Here is an 18,480-nt window from a genome sequence, read left to right as displayed (position 1 = left end):
GACAGAAGGGAAGGGATGGGATGGGATGGGGATAGGAAGGGATTGGAAGGAGAGAGAAGGGAAAGGAAAGGAACGGGGAAAAGGGGAATTAGGGAGAGAGGAAGAAGGGAAGGAAGAAGAGTAAGAAGAGGAGGAGGAAGAAGAGATGTGGGAATGGGAAGGAGAGAGAAAAAAATAGGAGTAAGAGGAGGGGAAGGGGAGCAAGAAGAGAGGGGGTAAAAAAAAATAATGGGGAAGGGGGAGGAGTATAAGCAGTTCAAGAGCTGTTAAATAGATTATAAAAGGGGAGGGAGAAGAAGGGAAGGGGAGGGAGAAGGGGAGTGAAGAAATAAATAAAGGAGGGAAGGGGAAGGAACGCTGCAAGTGCAATGAAATTAATTAATGGGTTTGAATCTTTTGAAGTGCTGTTGCTGCCTCTGTGTGTGTGTGTGTGTGTCTGTGTGTGTGTGTGTGTGTGTGTGTGTGTGTGTGTGTGTGTGTGTTGTTCCTCTTTTATTTCCTTTCCTCTATTCTCTCTTTTTTCCGCGCGTAGCTTTCCCGTAATGAGGAACGCGGCAAATACAGACCAGTAAGAATTCACAGGATCACGCACGCAGGCTCTGGTACCCCCCCCCCCCAGTCACCCCCTCCCCTCCTCGCCCCTCTCCTCCCCTTCCCGTTCATCCCCTCCCCTCCTCGCCCCTCTCCTCCCCTTCCCGTTCATCCCCTCCCCTCCTCGCCCCTCTCCTCCCCTTCCCGTTCCCTCTCCTCACCCCGCTTCACCTTATCTCCCCTCCCCTCTCTTGTGTTCGTTTGTTTGTTTATGTGTGTCGGAATCTTTCTGTCATCATGCACACAGATTCTCCCCATCTCCACTGTTTCTTCGTTTGCTTGTTTTTCTTTCTTAATTTTCTTTCACACCTCATCATGGCGTATCATATTGTTTCCTTTTTTTTCTTCAGTTCTAGACATGCACTCACTCACTCACTCACTCACTTATTCACTTCCTTTCACTCTCTCCATCACTCCTTCTCTTCTGGACCAACAAACGCCACTCGTCACTCAACCGCACCATCACTCCACCATTCACTCCACCCAGCATCACAAGGGGAAGCGTAGAGAGGAAAGAGGAGGGGGAAGAGGAGGAGAAGGCGCTGCGGAAAAGAAACGAAGATAGGTCAGCCCTAGAAAGAAAAAAGGTTATCTTGAGGTCCACAGCAGAGAGGGAGGGAGAGGAGAAGGAGAAGGAGGAAGAGGGAGAGAGGCGGCAGGAGGAGGGGGTGGTTCGGACGCTTCCAGGGGATACTGCTCCATCTAAATGCTAATCGGCGTCTACTGCAGGATCCCGCCGCGGACCAGAGAAACTTTGCACGGGAGGGAGACGGGGACGGTGGCGGCCACGGATGATGATTTCCACGTGAGGGGAGGGGGGGCAAGGGAGGTGAGTCGTGCAGGCGGTGGTGGTGGTGGTGAGAAAGGCTGGTGAAGGTGTGTCGGGGGGAAGGGAAAGGGGACTGATGATTTCACGAGCGGGGAGGGGGGGGGGGGTGTCATACTGGTGGTGGTGGTGATGACAGTTGAGTTGGTAATATAAGACACTTTCGCTTCTCATATCAGCTATTTCTAAAGGTCAAAGAGGGGGTCAATCGGGTTCTAATGAGTGTTTCTTCAGGTTCAAAGGAAGGGTCAAACTACCACCAGGGTCATAAAACTACTACTGGAAATGCCCATAACTCCTACGAAAGCCTTGGCCAATATGGGTACCTTGACAACGAAATGTTTTGTAATAAGACTCTTGTTGGTGTTGATAGACATGTTGTGGTGGGGTCAGAAGAGGTGATGCTTCTTGGAGTGGTGTTGCATTTTGTGAGAGAGGAGGACCAGGGTTGGCTGACGTGGACCTTCTCTTAGCACTCCCGGTGATGTGTTTGGTCGTGTGGGTGGTGGTCACGGAAGGGCGGCCCGGCGTGGACACAGAGAGAGCCTTCCTGATGCCTCTGTTTGCGTGTGTTGTGTAGCTTGATGTTGTGTGGCAGGGACCAGCGCTTCATGGGCTCTCGGTGCGCCTGCTGGCAACACTGCGAAGCTTGTTTACCTTTTTCGTCATCGGTGGGGCGGAGGTGAGGAGGCGAGGGATGGAGGCCTCCTGAAGGTAAACAGACCAATGATTGCAGCGGGAGGTATGCACGAGGCGGTCAAGGAAAGGTCTGTGCCGGAGGGTCTTTGCCGCTCGCTTCCTCCGGCCTTGGTCTGTGATGCATTGTTTGGCGGTGGTCAGGTCAGCACCACCATTACCACCAGCATCAACAACAGCAATAGCAACAGCAGCAGCAATAACAATAACAAATAGAAAGGCAACAGCAACGTTAGACACACGCACACACACCATCACCACCACAAGATGTATTAATACCTCTTCCTCTTCCTCCTCCTCCTTTCCCCTTTAACCTTGGCCGCGCTCCCCTCCCTTCTCCTCCCCCTATGACACAAACATCACGGCCCTTCATTCATAGGAGGCTGCCAGCTGGCGCGTCTTCCCTGGATGAAAGATGAACATTATGAAAATACACCTTCGGCTCAGTTTATTTGGCGGAGAAGACACATGGGAATTAAATGTTTCACAGGAGGTACCATGTGTAGGCTGACCTGTCTCTCGCAGTATCCTTGTGTAGCATTGTGTTCCCGGGTGTGTCGAGGCTGTGAGGTCCTGAATCGTGTCTCGAGTAAGTGATGTGCCCTCGAATCACATCAATAAATTCACCCCTTGCCGCTGCGTTAGTGTCTCTGGGCCATATTCTTAACCCCTCCGCTGCGATTGGCACGGATTTCGCCGTCACTGGTAGCCTGGTAACATGTACTCCCAGGTCTTTCTCTGCTTCTGTGGTGGATGGTGGAGTGTTTCCCACGTGGTATTGGTATGCTGGATTTAACCTCCCAAGATGCATGACATTACATTTTTCTTCATTGTAGCAGCCACTTTTTGTTCCACTCCTGTAGCTTGGTAATGTCTTCTTGTAGGAAATCCGCAGCCAAGGGGTTAATTAAACATGTCGGCGCTTAATGACACAAATTCAAAAACGCTTCCGTAGAATTTCTGGGTATTTCTTTGGGTGTTTTTATGACCGAGTTGTTCTTTGACCTTCCGCACCACGATCCTAAAATAAACACTCATTAAAACCCGATTGCTCTCCTTTTCGACCTTTTGAAATAGTTGATCTGAGAGGCGGAAGCGTCTGGGAATACCGACCAGTCTGTCTTTACCTCATTTCCTCGTCGTGTCTTTTGGGATCTCCACCGTCACCTCCATCTCCTCTCCATTGAAAAGGTTTATAAAGGTCTCAGGTATCGGCTCTCGCGCAGGATGAAGTATGATGTAACCGTTGTAAACACTCTTGGAAGGCTTTTTTAAACTTATGTCTCGGTCTTGGTCTTGGTTGAGGGTCCCACTCGTCATTGTTAACTATGGAGTGGCCTTAGGCTCTGCACTCTCCCATAATACCTTTCCTTCCCCTTAGACAAAGATATACATTTTCATCATTCCCACCAATACTACACACCTAATCTAAATATCTAACTAAATCTCAATGAATGCGACCTCCACATTGTGCTAGTTTTCACTTCATTTGTCTGTTCTTTTTTTTCTCTCTTCATCTTTTATCCTCTCGTCCCCTCTCCTCCAGACACACACAGCAACTAATACCTGCCTCGACGTCTACCTCTCCGGGGATTAATTGGCGGATCTGCCTTACTTTGAGCGAGAGAGAGAGAGAGAGAGAGAGAGAGAGAGAGAGAGAGAGAGAGAGAGAGAGAGAGAGAGAGAGAGAGAGAGAGAGAGAGAGAGAGAGAGAGAGAGAGAGAGAGAGAGAGTAATTTCATTGTTGATATCCGTGATGCAAGCTTCTAATCAATTAATTAAGCACTTCCGAGATCATTATTGTTTGTTTGTGTGTGTGGAGAGAGAGAGAGAGAGAGAGAGAGAGAGAGAGAGAGAGAGAGAGAGAGAGAGAGAGAGAGAGAGAGAGAGAGAGAGAGAGAGAGGAGAGAGAGAGTGGAGAGAGAGATGGGAAGGAGGGGGGGGGAAGGGGTTTAGGCAAAGTGGAGGTGACTGTTACGTTGACGGATGGAGGAAAAAATGAAACAGGTCGTCCTTTCCCTCCCCCTCCTCCCTCCCCAAAGTGTGGGATGGCGGGATCGGGATTCGGGACTGGAGGGGAGAGGAGAAGGAAGAAGTGAAAGTGATGAGGGAGGCGAAGGAGATGGAAGGGGATGGAGGACTTTGATCTGAGTGAGGGGGAGGAAAATGGGTGGACAGAGAACTGATAGGAATGGGGAAGGGGAGGAGAAATGAGGGGAGACGGAGGTAATAGGGCTGGACAGAGGGGGAGGCGAAGGAGATGGAAAGGAGGAGGAGGACTTTGATCTGAGTGAGGTGGCGGAATGAGAGGGGAAGGAAAATGGGTGCAGAGAGAACTGATAGGAATGGGGAAGGGGAGGAGAAATAAGGGGAGACGGAGGAAATAGATGAGGAAAGAGGGAGGAGGGAAGGAGGTGGTTGGTTGAGAGGAAGGTAGCATGAGCAGGGAATGGGTTAGAAAATGAAGGTGATGGAGGTGGAGAGAAAAGAGGGGGAAGGGGAGGAAGAGGGAAGGGGATGAGGAAGTAAAGAATAGCGCCATGAATTAAGTATTTTCTCTGTTTTATATCATTAATGTGGACGCTATTTTCCCCTCCATGTATCCCTGCAACGTGTGTGTGTGTGTGTGTGTGTATGTGTGTGTGTGTGTAGTCCATATAGTCACACACACACACACACACAGGGGCGGGGCGGGGCGGGGCTCAACTGGAGACATAAATCCTTGCAAACCTATGGCGGGGCGGGCGAGAACCACCACCACTACCACCTCCTCCTCCTCCTCCTCCTCCTCCTCCTCCTCCACCCCCATCACCACCTCCACCACCTCCTCCTCCACCACCACCTTCACCAGCCTGGCCAATTCCATTACCGCCGGCGTGAAGCACCTGCGCCGCCGCCCGCCACAGGCTTTACGGGCGGCTGCTGCTCTCCGTCCAAAGTCATTATGCTCCTGCCGCTGCTGCTGCCGCTACTCTCTTTACTGCAGCAAGTCTCGGAAGCTGCCTGGTGTGTGTGTGTGTGTGTGTGTGTGTGTGTGTGTGTGTGTGTGTGTGTGTGTGTGTTCTGATGATAATGGTTATAGGTTTGTTAATATTTGGCAGCCGTTAGACCGAATATTTACTCATATTAAATTAAAAAACTAATACAAGGCTATAATAAAATAGAGGGAGAAAGGGGGATGGTTAGGGAGGGTAGAGGAATGCTAAACGTGGAGACAGAAGGGAATGAGGGATGATGTGATGGGGGCAGAGAGGACAGCGGCGAGGTCCTAATCCCCACCGCGGCCCTTTGCGTTGACAGGGCTATCACTGCTGCATATTGTTTATCATCCGCACTATCCCCGGCGCTGCACTTAGTTTATAGCTATCGGTACGCGGCGCACTGATGGGGGTAACTATATTGTGATGCCTGGTGAATCCTGTAGGGGGAGGCGCGTCGGTTGGTAGGAGGTGGCGGTGACGAGAGTGGTGTGGCAAGTCTTCGCCAAATTTCCTGAGAACCTTGGCAGACTCAGGGGGTCAGGGCATTGTCGGAGGTGGGGGGGTTTTACAGTAAAGGAAACAGTTCAAGGACAAAAAAAAAAAAAACATTAATGAAGAAAAGCCCGCTACTCGCTGCTCCTACAAAAGAGTCAAGAGGAGTGGCCGAAAGATAGGTCAATTTCGGGTGTCCTGATAGCAGTGTGTGTGAATGTGTTTGTCTGTCCTCTTACTCGCCGATGCAACAAACAGACAGACACACACGGTAAGCAGAAAGACAGGAAAATATACAAACACACAAAAGAATGAGAGGCAAAAATACATACCCTGACCTCTCTTGACCTCTCTTTTGGCTACTCTTTACTTTTATCTTTTATAGGAGCGGCGAGTAGCGGGCTTTTTTTTTTTTGTACTCCTTTTATTGCCCTTGAGCCGTGTCCTCTGATGTAAAAAAAAAAATAATAATAATAACAGGTAAAAACACAAACAGAAAAACAGATCAAAATACGGACATACAAAGACAGAGAGACGACTAATAACGAACTGCCCCAAATCATGAACAAAGATGGCAGATACTAGTTAACAAGAACCCTAAAGTCTACATCCCTTGTGTACTCAGGGCCCCGGGTCTTGTATTACATATCGACGCTGAATCCACTCTGACCAGACACATAATTATCCCGAAAACCACACGGGCCGACGAACACCGAAACTCTGCGGCGGCCAAGTTGGAAGCCTCGAAGGGATGTCTGGAAGTTGGGGAGTTCGGGCGGTGCTGAGCTGCGTGCGTAGGGCGGGAGAAGGATTGAGATCTGGGGAGTGAATTTAGGTTACCAGGAGAGCAGTGGGTAGAGGAGACGCAGCAAGAAGATAGGAGGGGGAGGCAGCAGAAGACTAAAGAAGAGGAGAACGGAGGAATGTATTTTGGCGACCAGGAGAACAGGGAAAAAAATGAGAAGTAGAGAGAGAGAGAGAGAGGGGGGGAGGTGTTTTTACTTTACCAGGAGAATAGTGGAAGGAGAGGATGCATCAAGAAGAAAAGAGAAGGGAAGACCATTAGCGAGCGGGGGAATAATGAAAGTTGGCGATAAAGAAAGTGAAAGGAGCTGCAAAGGAGTGTTTTAAGGGTATCTGTGATGCGTAGAAAGGCGGAGGATGAAGAGGAAGAAAACGAAGAAAGCGTGAGGAAGAGGAGGGAGGAGATGATCAAGGGAAGTGAGTAGAGAGAGCGTCGTAAGGAAAGGGAAAGAAGAAGAGCAAGAAGAGAGAGAATAGAGGAAGGAAAAGGGAAGAGGGATTGAAAAGGAGCGTAGAGAAAAAAAAGGCTGAGAAATGGAGAAACCAATTGATGTAAGAGAATGAGAAGAGGAAAATAAAAGAAAAGATTGATGAGAGAACAGGATAAAGGAAGTAAAAAGAGGCGCAGTAAAGGAGATTTATTGACGAGAGAGAAGGGACAAAATCATGAGAAGTAGGAAAGTAAGAGGGTCGTAAGACAACATTAGGGAGACGTGAAATAAAGGAGTTGGGTGATGAAGAGGCTGAAGGAATGGCGGAGGAGATGTGATTGAGGAGGAGGAGAAGGAGGAGGCGAGGAGAGAAAGAGAAGTGCCGATCGGAAAAGAAGTAAAAGACAGAAGTGAAGAGAATATGAAGTGAGCGTCAGAAGTGAGTTATCTTTTCATCTTGAAGGCGGAAAAGAAGTGAGCTTGGGAGGTGATAGTTATGACATGTTTAGTGACGTGAGATGAGAGATGCTGTTGTGTGTTGAGATGAGAGATGCTGTAAGTGTTGAGATGAGATGCTGTAAGTGTTGAGATGAGATGCTGTATGTGTTGAGATGAGAGATGCTGCAAGTGTTGAGATGAGAGATGCTTTATGTGTTGAGATGAGAGATGCTGTAAGTGTTGAGATTTGAGATGCTGAAAGTGTTGAGATGAGAGATGATGTTATATGTTGAGCTGAGATGCTGTATATGTTGAGATGAGATAAGGGATGGTGTTATGTTTATGCAAGGGAATGGAGGGGCGTGATGTCTGTCTGTCGCTGCATCGTGTTAAGAGGGAAAGGTTAAGAAATTCCAACGTAGCCTGCGAGAGAGTATTATGCTAAAATCGAGCGGGCGTTATGGCGGCGTTTGGCCTGAGCTACGGCGAGGCGCATGGGAATCATAATCATGGAGGCGCGTCGCTGTTATGAGGCGACAAGGTGGGAAAGTTTTTAAGAAGGGAGAATTTTCGCAGCCTCCTTACCTGCCCTCAGTTGACCTTCCTTCCTTCCCTTCCCTTCCCTTTCCTTTCCTTTCCTTTCCTTCCTTTCTTTCTTTCTTTCTTTCTTCCTTCCGTCCGTCCGTCCTTCCGTTCTATTACCTTTCCTTCCCTTCCTTTCCCTTCCTTGCTTCCTTCCTTCCTCCCTCCCTCCCTCCCTCCCTTTCCTTTCTTCCTTCATTGATTTATTCTTTCCTCCCTCCCTCTCTCCCTTCCTTCCTTCCTTCCTTCCTTCCTTGCTTCCTTCCCTTCCTCCCTTCCTTCCCTTTCGTTCCTTCCTTCCTCCTTCCCTTCCTTCCTTCTCCCGAGCACCGCCCTCCCTCACACTCACTTAAACACACATACCTTTCCTTCACCACCTATACCACACACCCTTACATAACATACTGATCCCCTCATCCCTCACCCTCCGCCTCCATTTCATCCACTCCTTATATATATTAAAAAAACTCACCTACCCATTCACACCACTCCCCTTTCCCCTCTTCCCTTCTCGCCTCTATAAACGCAGCATAACTTTTCGCGGCCCCCTTCCCGCCCACCCTTCCGCCTTGCATGCCTCCTGTTTCTTTCCGCAAGTGTATAATCTCAATCCCACAGCCTCCCCTTGCACTCCCTTCCGCCCAGCCTCCCGCTCTCCTGTATACCTTAGCCGGCACTATGTTTCCCCTTGCCAATCGCTTCCCTGACCTTGCTGCCCCGTCCCCCTCACCTCACCCACGCAAACAGACACTAATAGGCTTCGTGGAGGGCTGATAGTTGGCTTCACCCTCCTACGCCCCCTCCTCGATCCCCCACATCTATCCCCTCCTTCCCTCCCCCAACGCTACGACGCTTGGTTTCCTCTCGGCGGCTGTTTGCTCGGAGTTCAAGTGATCATCCTGTAAACTGTTTATGAGCGCCGCGGGGTGGTTGGGGCCGAGGCACAGGCAGTGGAGGAGTTCTCTGCCAGGAAGTCGAAGGGGCTGATATTGGGTGGTAGAGCGAGGCAGCTGGAGAGGGGCGGAGAAGGGCCTGGGAGGGAAGGGGGTAAAGGGATAAGAGGAGAGATATAAATAGGAGTGGAAAGACGGTGCGATGAGAGTGGATAGTTTGTGTGATACTTGGAAAGGACGAGAGGAGAAAAGAGATAGAGAAAGACAGACGTGGCGATGAAGCTGGATAGTTTGTGAGATACATGGGAAGGACGAGAGGAGAGAAGAGATGAATAAAGACAGAGGTGGCGAGGAGGCTGCATAGTTTGTGTGATACTTGTTGGGAGAGCGTGAAGTGTCTGTGGCGGGAAGGGAAGGAGGTATTGAGATATTAGGAGAGATAAATAGGCCTAGACAGATGTTGCGATAAGGCTGGAGATAGTTTGTGTGATTTTTGTGGGGGAGAGGGGGACGGCAGGAGAGGAGAGATGGTTAAGGTGTGTCAGACGTGGGGACAAGGTGATGGGTGAAGAGTGATGGGGTGAAAATGAAGGAGATGGATGGCAGTGATGATGTACTAATATTTACCGACCGAACAGGATTGATAACAGCTCAGTGGCTTAGTTCCTCGTGAAATAGGCGTACTAGAGTGTTCCAGGAGGGCGAAAGGCAAAGAAGTATAACTGGAATACCTTTGAGATCGCTCGTAAATGATCAATAAACTCCAAGCACATTAATAGCAACGGAAAAGACGGTTGACTTAATTTCATGCACCTGGGAAAAAAGTTATCGGGTGTGTTGTGCTTCATGTGTTCAGGATGAGATCGCTTGTAAATCATCCATGAACTCCAAGCATATTAATAGCAACGAAAAAGACGGGTGACTTAATTTCATGCACGTGGGAAACAGAAATCGGATGTGTTGTGCTTCATGTGTTCAGGGCAGGGAAGTCAAGCAAAGTACATCACTGCACGATAACGAGACCAAACAAAAACAAAACCAAGGCCAATATTCTTTAACGCATCGGACTCTCATTGCGACTATTTCCCACGGCCATAGAGAAGATTGACCTGGTTTTCATGGGTGACTTCCCCCGTTTGAGATGTAGAAGTCGGGTAAAGCATATATAACTGGCGTCACGAAACAGTCCATGAAAGTCCCAACAACTTCTACGAGAGGCGAAATGTTTAAGAATACGGGCCCAGGACAAGAGCGTTGACTTGGTATATCACACTAAAGGCGATGTTGAGTGCTTCAGACGAGCGAAAGGAAGTGAAATCAAGCAGAACATCACCGGAGATTGCACAGGGCGCGAGACCAAGCAACACCAGAACTAGATAAAGAGCGGTGACTTGGTAAAGGAGGTGGGGAATCCATCAGGCGGTCAGGCGAGCGAAAGACAGTGAAACCAGGCAGAATACCTCCGTAGATTACACTGGAATGCGAGGATAAACAACGAGAAAAAAGGAAAAGATTGGTAACTTGGTAAACCACGTGGGACAGAAGATGTATCGAAGGAAAGGAAAGGGAAGGAAGGAAGGAAGCTAAGAAGGAAGGAACTGTTGAGTGCTACAAGTTGTGGAGGTGAAAGGCAATTGGATCACACAGAATACCTAGCTTAAGAGAGTCGGACGAAAAGCAGTTACTTGAATCACGTAAAACAGCATTCCTTCACAGACTACACGAATACTTTAAAGCACATACACAACAATATACATAAGCGAGAGAAACTAACCAGAAAGCCTGTACTGTATACTCACTGGACATAAATAAGTAAATAAAATGAAAACATCGCAAAATAGTATACCTTCACAGACTTCACGAATACCATTAAGAATATACACAGCGATATACGTAAGCGAAAGAAACTAACCAATCACCTTTTGCTCTGCTCACTTGATATGTAAAGTAAATAAAATCAAAACATCTTAAGATAGTTTACCTTCACAGACTTCACGAATACCATTAAGAATATACACAGCGATATACGTAAGCGAAAAAAACTAACCAGTCACCTTTTACTCTGCTCACTTGATATGTAAAGTAAATAAAATCGACATCTCAAAATAGTTTACCTTCACAGACTGCACGGAACCTATTACGAACATACACATTGATATACATAAGCGAAAGAAACTAACCAATCACCTTGATATGAAACGTAAATGCAATCAAGATAAACCGCAACAAAAAAAAACATCTGCATCATATCTTCCTCGTCTTACTTATCTTACTTAAGTTATGCTCTTACTTACCTCACTGTTGTTGCTGCTGCTGCTTTCCCGTCGCTGCCGCCTTTGCCACCATCACCGCCGCCGTCTGTCTATCCCCTGTCAATTACGCATTCAAAGCAGAGTAAAAGGATAAGGCGAGCACCAAAACAATGCAGCGTAAGTCGGCAATACCCTCAAGTGTTTACCGCAGAGGCTGACGAGAGGAAACATGGCCTTGGGAGGGGCGGCAAGGTAGGCAAGGGGTACGGGAGAGGCAAGGGAGGGAGAGGGGAAATAGAGGGAAGAGCGGGAGAAGAATCAGAAGAGGGGGAGGAAGATTTAGGGTGAAGCGTAGCCGAAGGAGCGGGTAGGGAGAGGAGGGGGAAAGATGGGTCAGAAGAGGAGGGATATGGGAGAAGCAAGGAACCAAGGGGAGCGAAAGGAGAGAAGAGACATAAGAGGGAGAACAAGAAAGAGGGGAGGGGAGGGGAAAGGAGTGGTCAGAAGGGGGGGGCATGGGAGAATGGACGAAGTAGGGTCATAGAATGGGATCGAAAGGGGGAGTGAAGGGAGAGAATAGGCAGAGGAAGGAGAGTGGGGAAAGGGGAAGGAGTGGTTAGAAAAGGGGGAGCATGAGAGTAGGGAGGAAGCAGGGTTTTAAAAGGGGATCAGAAGGGTGAACGAAAGGAGAGGAGGGGGAGAGGACGAGGGAGAGAAGAAGGGAGGTCCAGGAGGCGGAAGAGGTGTGAAGATAGGAACGTGAAGCACAACAAGGAAGGTTATCATGAGACTATGAGTAAAGGGAGAGAAGAGACAGAATAGGGAGAACAAGGAGGAAGGATAGGGGAGGGAGAGAAGCAGGAGGAGGAGGAGTAAGAAGTGTGGAGATGGGGACGTAAAGCACAGGGAGAGGGAAGATTATGATGGGGCTGGCTGGAGGGGGGGCGGGGGGCGGGGGGCTTGTCTAGTTTAGGACGAGAAAGAACGCAACTCAGGAATTTCGTCCATTTCACGGCTTGAAGTTGTCTGCCCAAAAGTTTGTCGCCTGCCGCTGTTGCCTCGCCCCTCCACGGATTCTTGTTTTTCACATTTTTTTTTTTTTTCAGTAATCAAGTGATATTTATTTGTTTAGCGACGTTTGCTTGTCTCAGAATGTTGTTGTGTGTGTGTGTTGTGTGTGTGTGTGCGTGTGAGAGAGAGAGAGAGAGAGAGAGAGAGAGTATCGCCAGGTGAAAGTTGGCATGAAAAACGGGGCGGATTTTCACGCTGAGCACAAAGGTAAATAGCTCGGGAAGACCAGCGCCATTTTTCGTCGGACGCGCATCACCACCCTAATATTTCACAATCCTGAGCCCGCTTCCCCAGAGCGAGGCCGGTGCTGCTCTGCTCCCCCGAGGCGGCCACCAGGGGCAGGACGCGCCGCCCCGGCCACGCACCTTTGTAAATCAGGCGAAAAACAAACGTTCAGCTTACTACGCGGAAAAGTTAGGTAAATGTGAAAGACTCCCTCCCGCGGCCACTGGGCTGGGAGTTTTATGTGTTCCCAGGAAAGTATTTGATTTATGGTTCAGAAAATAGGAAATCTTGGATCCCGTGAGGAAGGGGAGCGCCTGGAATGAGATTCGATAGAGATGAGAATAGTTTGTGAGTCAAAGGAAGGGAGGCGAGCGTTGCTGTAGCGGTGCTGTGCGAGAACTTCCCTTTCCTTCCTCTCATCTTTCGTCTTCGTGGAACACTTGCCAAGCTGTCTAACTTTTTGTCATTTAAAAATTGGTTCAGAATATCCAGTCTTGCGTTTACAGCAGCTAAATCCGGGACATTCGCTTCCTTGCTATTGAACGTTGACATTTTCTTCGCCAATTCAGATATATAGGTCGGTATTATAAGACATTCTCGCTTCTCACATCAGTATTTCTAAGGGTCAAAGAGGGGATCGATTGAGTTATAATGAGTGTTTATTTAGGTTCACGGTACAGAAGAAGGGTCACACTACCACCAGGGTCATAAAGCTATTCTGAAAAAAAAAAAAAAAAAAACTCCTAGCCTTGTCAAATATACAGAAGAAGGGTCACACTACCACCAGGGTCATAAAGCTACTCCTGAAAATGCCCAAAACTCCTACGAAAGCCTTGTCAAATATGTGTTTCTTTAGGTTCACGGTACAGAAGAAGGGTCACACTACCACCAGGGTCATAAAACTACTCCTGAAAATGCCCAAAACTCCTACGAAAGCCTTGTCAAATATGAGTACTTGGGCGACGGAATGTTTGGTAATACGGCCCTATAGAGGGATCATCGCATGGAGGACTAGAATAAAGGATCGGAGTCATATCGTCCGCCGTACATTCACACCCGTGGCATCACCTGACATATGTAACGCTGACATCCGGGACATTCGCTGCTTTCGTATATTAAACTGATATTTTCTTTGTCAACTCAAATATGAAGTGAACATCATCGCGTGGAATACTGGAATGGATGATCAGAGTGAGGTCGTCCGCCGCTCATTCCCCCTCGGAGCACCTTCTTCTTCTTCTTCCGCAGCATTCTATACGGGGTCGCTGTTTTTGATGAGTCTCCTCCATCTAGCCCTGTCCTCCGCCACTTCAAGGTCCAAGTTCTTCTCCCTGCCGTCCGCCACAATACAGTCCTTCCATCTCGTCCTGGGTCTTCCTCTCTTCCCTCTGCCACCCTTGGAGCACCACTTGTCATATATTACGTTGACATCCTCGCTGCCACCTAATACACGAAGCAAGGACCATCGTAACACTGTAATGGAAGATTGGAGTCTGGCTGGTGGACAGATGGAGGCACCTCAGGACACCTATCCTCCCGAAATTGACCCCTCTTTCGGCCACCTCTTTTGATTCTTTACAGGAGCAGCGAGTAGCGGGCTTTTTTTTTTTATTATTATTGTTTCCTTTTTTTGTGCCCTTGAGCTGCATCCTTTGTTGTAAAAAAAAAAATGTTCTTCTAATGAACCGAACTTATTGAGACGAAAATCGAGGACCGAGACTTACGAAAACCGAGGATCAGGAGACGTAAGTGAGGGAGCATAGGGGAGCAGATCAGCTTTAGGGTGTCGCACGGGCTCCGCTATGGCTGGATAAAGAAACTCAAGTGTCACAAAGAACTTCCCAAAGACGTTACAGTCAGATCGTAACCGGTATAGAACACTCGGAGATAGGTATTGCATCTCTCTCTCTCTCTCTCTCTCTCTCTCTCTCTCTCTCTCTCTCTCTCTCTCTCTCTCTCTCTCTCTCTCTCTCTCTCTCTCTCTCTTTCGTGTAGGTACAGTGGCGTGAAATTCTTCTGAGCCTCTTGAAGGACTCAGTAGTTTCCTCAATGTATACAGATTAAGGACTTATCGTGCGTGAAGCCAAGCAAGAGACGTAACTCAAAGCGACGCGAGGTAATCTGCAGGGCTTCTGGCGAGGGAGTGCGGTCAGCGGTCAGCCAGGCGACGACCTCCCACTGCTGCTCTTGCGAAAACCTTGAAAACCTGCCAGTGTCTGTGTCGGTGCGAGACAAAGAAGTTGCATTGGGAGACTCCGCACTGAGCTACAGGACAGTGCCAGAATAAGTATGTAAGGTTTCCTCTGTGTGTCGCTGTGGCAGTCTTCCGAGAGTTACAGTGTGCGATTGTGTGCCCGCTGCGAGCTCGGAGTTGTGTTCTCGAGCAAGATTCCGTTGTTTCAGTGTGAAAGAACTTTGCACCAGGAGACTCGACATTGAGCTACAGGACAGTGCCAAATGAAGTATATTGGGTTTCCTCTGTGAGTCTGTGGCAGTCTTCCGAGTCGCCTTGTGCGTCTGTGGGTCGGCTGTGAACTCTGTGTTGTGTCTGCGAGCAAGATACCAAACCGTCTCACCTTACTTCTCCATCATTATTGGACGTCTCCGCCCCGAGCTGTAGCGCCTGACACTCGGAGAGGAAATGGTTTTGAAGACGGGAATATCTGCATACCGCTCAAGGACGCTGCTTCTTCTTCTTGGCTAACGAGGACCCCGGAGCGGCCTCATGGCGTTGCTGGCGCCCCCGAGCTGGTCGCCACACATGGTAATGAGATCGCTGGCGTGTTTTGCGAATCCTGTAAATAATGCATCGGTCCCTTTGATCCAGCGGCGGGAATGTAAAATGTTTTGTGCCGAGACGAGGCGTTGGGATAAAAGGAGGAAGAGGAGGAGATAGATTGATAGACAGATATATAGAGACAGGCAGACGACAGACAGGCACACAGACGGATAGGCAGAAAAAGAGCAAGAGACTGGCAGAGACAGAGAAACAGAGAGATAGAGAAAAGAAATACCCAAAATATTACACATTTACACTAAGGGGTTGAGTTAGAAGGAAGAGGAGGAGAAAGAGATTGATACATGGATAAATAAATAGATAGATAGATAGATAGAAAAAAGAGAGAAAAAAAAGAACAGGTAGGGAGAGAAAAAATTACCCAAAACATCACATATACATTAAGAGATATTAAATTAGAAAAAAATGGAAAAAATACCCGTGTGACAGCCAAACGCCAAACTTTATGAACGCATGACGCAATACCAGTGAAACGGCGGGGGGCGGCGTTGTGTGGCGTGGCGTTGCGGGTTTGCGGCAAATGCTCGTTTTAGCGCCAACCTCGACAGGTGTATTAATAGCCGGCCTCATCCTCGGCGGCCGGCAAGCGTGTGAGGTGCGCCGAGCATGTGTGCGAATAGTTGTCGGGCCCGTGACGGTATGTTGGTTGCGTGGTAGGGGGAGGAACGAGGGGGGGGGGAGGCTTTGGTGAGGTGCTCCTTGCTTTGGTTGAGTGAGAGGGGAACGTTAGAGGGCTCTAGGCCAACTCTGCCAGATTGTCGTACTCAGCCACCTATGTTTCCCAATTTCCGACCCCAAAACTGCCCCCTCGACCCCCAAAACTGCTTTCATATATAGTTATCGTTAAAATGGTTAATTAATGGTGTTTTTTCGCAATAGCTATGGCTCAGAAACCGGTAAGTACGAGCCTCTGTGTACGATAATCTGGCAACAGTGCTATAGGCTCGGTTGGAGTAGAGGATGTGCCATGGTGGTGGTGAGAGGGCTAGGTGGAGGAGCTGGGTAGGCCTATCGACTTTGAAAACACTGGGGGGGAGGGGGGATGAGGGTTACGAGCTTTGGGTAGGTTAGTTAGAGAAGGGGAATTAAAGGGGCTGGGGGAATAGATTGTTGGAGGTAGTATTTGGTTGAGGAGGAGGTAAGTGCATGGGGGTCTACGTACTCTGGTAAGGTTCAGGAGCGGGGGTACCTGCCATGGGAGGGTTAGGGGAAACTTAGGTATTGGGGACTCTGCAGATAGGAGCGGGAGTACCTGCCATGGGAGGGTTAGGGGAAACTTAGGTATTGGGGACTCTGCAGATTAGGTATATCGATGTTTTATTTGATTGTTGTCATTTTTTCGTCCTTTTGTTGATGTTCTTGCGAGGAAGACGATTGATGACCAGGTACTCGCGGCACTGTTCACCTGTCCACCAATACTCACCTGCAGAGGCCTCCCCTTCACTTTTCGGACTTCATTATTGATCCACCATTCCTTCCCTTGCCCCCCACCCCCACCCCAGCCCTCCCCTCACACCCTGCTGAAGGCCTGGTTAGTGTTGGCAGGCTCATCACCGACGACAGGCGCGAGACAGGCAGTGAACCGTCGACTTTATCTCATGTCGACGTCCGCGTGAGTGGCAGGGACAGTGACGAGCAGTGTTGATCTAGTTTTCCGTATAAATCGTATCGTCAGCATGAAGTGTTTGTGATATGGAGGTGTGTATCTTTTGTGTGTATGTGTGTGTGCGTGTGTGTCACTGTATTAACGTATGTATACAATAGGGCAGGCGTGTATTTGTCGTGTATTGGCGGTTACAAGGCGTCAGTGTATCATAGGATATGTTAAAGTATATATGTATGGGTTTTTCTCTAATGAATCGTATAGTCAAAGTAAAGTTTTGCTCCGCGAGTGTGTCTGTGGAGGCAAGCTTGCATGGAGGTGATAGGCCGTTATTGTATTTCTGTATTTCAGCTCTTATGATTTGTATAGATTAAAGGGTTTACTCTTTTGAGGTCTATGTGTCAGTGTGTGTATTTCAGTGTATTTCCGGGCGTCAGTGCATTAATAAGTCTAGCTACAGTAAAGGGTCTGTGCTATTAAGGCCTGTGTGACCGTGTGTGTTCATGGCGCCGCGTTTTTGGACAGCCAGGCAGGTGTATATAGTCTTTCAATGCACATCTGCAGTTTCTACGATACAGAATAGTACACCGCATTGCCTTGTAACGGAGATGAGCACTGAGGCCACGCGCAGCTATAACGTTTGCCGCTAACTTATACATGTCGTCAGGATGAAGTGTTTCGCCCACCAACTCGCGCCACGGTGATACTCGTGTGTCTGTGTATTTGTTGCCGCGTTTCCATATAGCTATGCAGGCCATCGCGGGTGTCATGTACGTATGCGAGCCGTCAGTATGTCTCTGCTTGTAGAGGGAAAGATATTAGGTTTCATTTCGCTGCTCCACTTTAACACGCAGGTATTCAATTAACGTGTCATCCATCTGCAGTCAGTCCGGAAAAAGTGTCATGTTTTGGAGCTTATTGCCAATTGCTCAGTCGTACGAACACTCCCGTTGGTTCCCCTTCCTCCTCCTCCTCCTCCTCCTCCTCCTCACTCTCCTCTTACCCCAGCCTACTCCTCCCTAATCTGTACCCTTCCTCTGGTCCCATCCCACTCCGTCCCTCGCCTCCCTTTGCACCCTCCCCCTTCACTTCCGTCCCGGCCGCCTCCCTCACTTTTCCCTGTGCTTCTTTCCTCCCTCAGCCCCCTCGATGCTAGATTAAATCCCTTTGCCATTTTCCGACCCAATTCTCCCGTGAAAATTCAAGTGGGCGCCATAATTGTCAGTTGGAGGAAGAAAGTGGAAGTCCTGTTGTTGATCGATGGGCCGCGAGGGAAAAAAGTAAAAAAAGAAAGAAAAAAAGAAAAAGGTTATGCCTGCGTGTCGGTAAGCTCGTCGTCTCCGTGCTGAGGTCGTCCCCGGTGATGGCTCTCTCGGGTTCAGTCATTACTCCACGTGATTGGCGGCTACTGGCTGTCACGTGATGGCTTTATGCGCGCCTATTGGTCCTCGTTGGTGATGAAACGGAATTGAGTTTGGCGAGAACGCGTCCGGTAATAACACTTTCATCTTGCACTGATCGACGCTGTGGTGGATGTTCCAGTCTCGTTTTTATAGATTGGCAATTTCCTGGATACAATCAATTCCAAGACAGCGGTGTGCCGGGGTGCGCGTGGCCCTCCTCCTCCTCCTCCATGGCCGGCGCTAATCTTTCTTCTAGCGAGGGAGGGGAATGGAGAAGTAGAGGCGTTTATCTTACTGTATGGGAGGGAAGGAAGTACATGAATTGAGAGGCAGAAATTAGAGGGAGAAAACTTACGTAAGATCCGGCGTTCGGATCTTACGTCATCCTTCCTAAG

General features: G+C 48.8%; 1 protein-coding gene across 10 annotated transcripts in view; it reads left to right on the top strand.

Annotated features, from left to right (window-relative positions):
- LOC126995731 (A-kinase anchor protein 13-like) overlaps positions 1 to 18,480 on the top strand; it is a 198,806-nt gene that overhangs the window by 59,647 nt on the left and 120,679 nt on the right. For 6 of the 10 annotated variants that reach the window (XM_050855578.1, XM_050855577.1, XM_050855572.1 and 3 more), the window contains exon 1: positions 14,993 to 15,046. The exons of 2 other annotated variants lie outside the window; for them this stretch is intronic. In XM_050855578.1, coding sequence (XP_050711535.1) covers positions 15,008 to 15,046 — 39 coding nt within the window. In that variant the 5' untranslated portion in view covers positions 14,993 to 15,007. Of the gene's footprint in view, positions 1 to 14,687; positions 15,047 to 18,480 lie in introns of those variants that run through there. 2 more of the 10 variants (XM_050855582.1, XM_050855581.1) reach the window with 1 other exon arrangement.

The sequence above is a fragment of the Eriocheir sinensis genome, chromosome 8 (genome assembly GCF_024679095.1).
Source record: "Eriocheir sinensis breed Jianghai 21 chromosome 8, ASM2467909v1, whole genome shotgun sequence".
NCBI lineage: Eukaryota > Metazoa > Arthropoda > Malacostraca > Decapoda > Varunidae > Eriocheir > Eriocheir sinensis.
The sequence above is the reverse complement of the archived record's forward strand: the minus strand, read 5'-3'. Positions and strand labels throughout refer to the sequence as shown.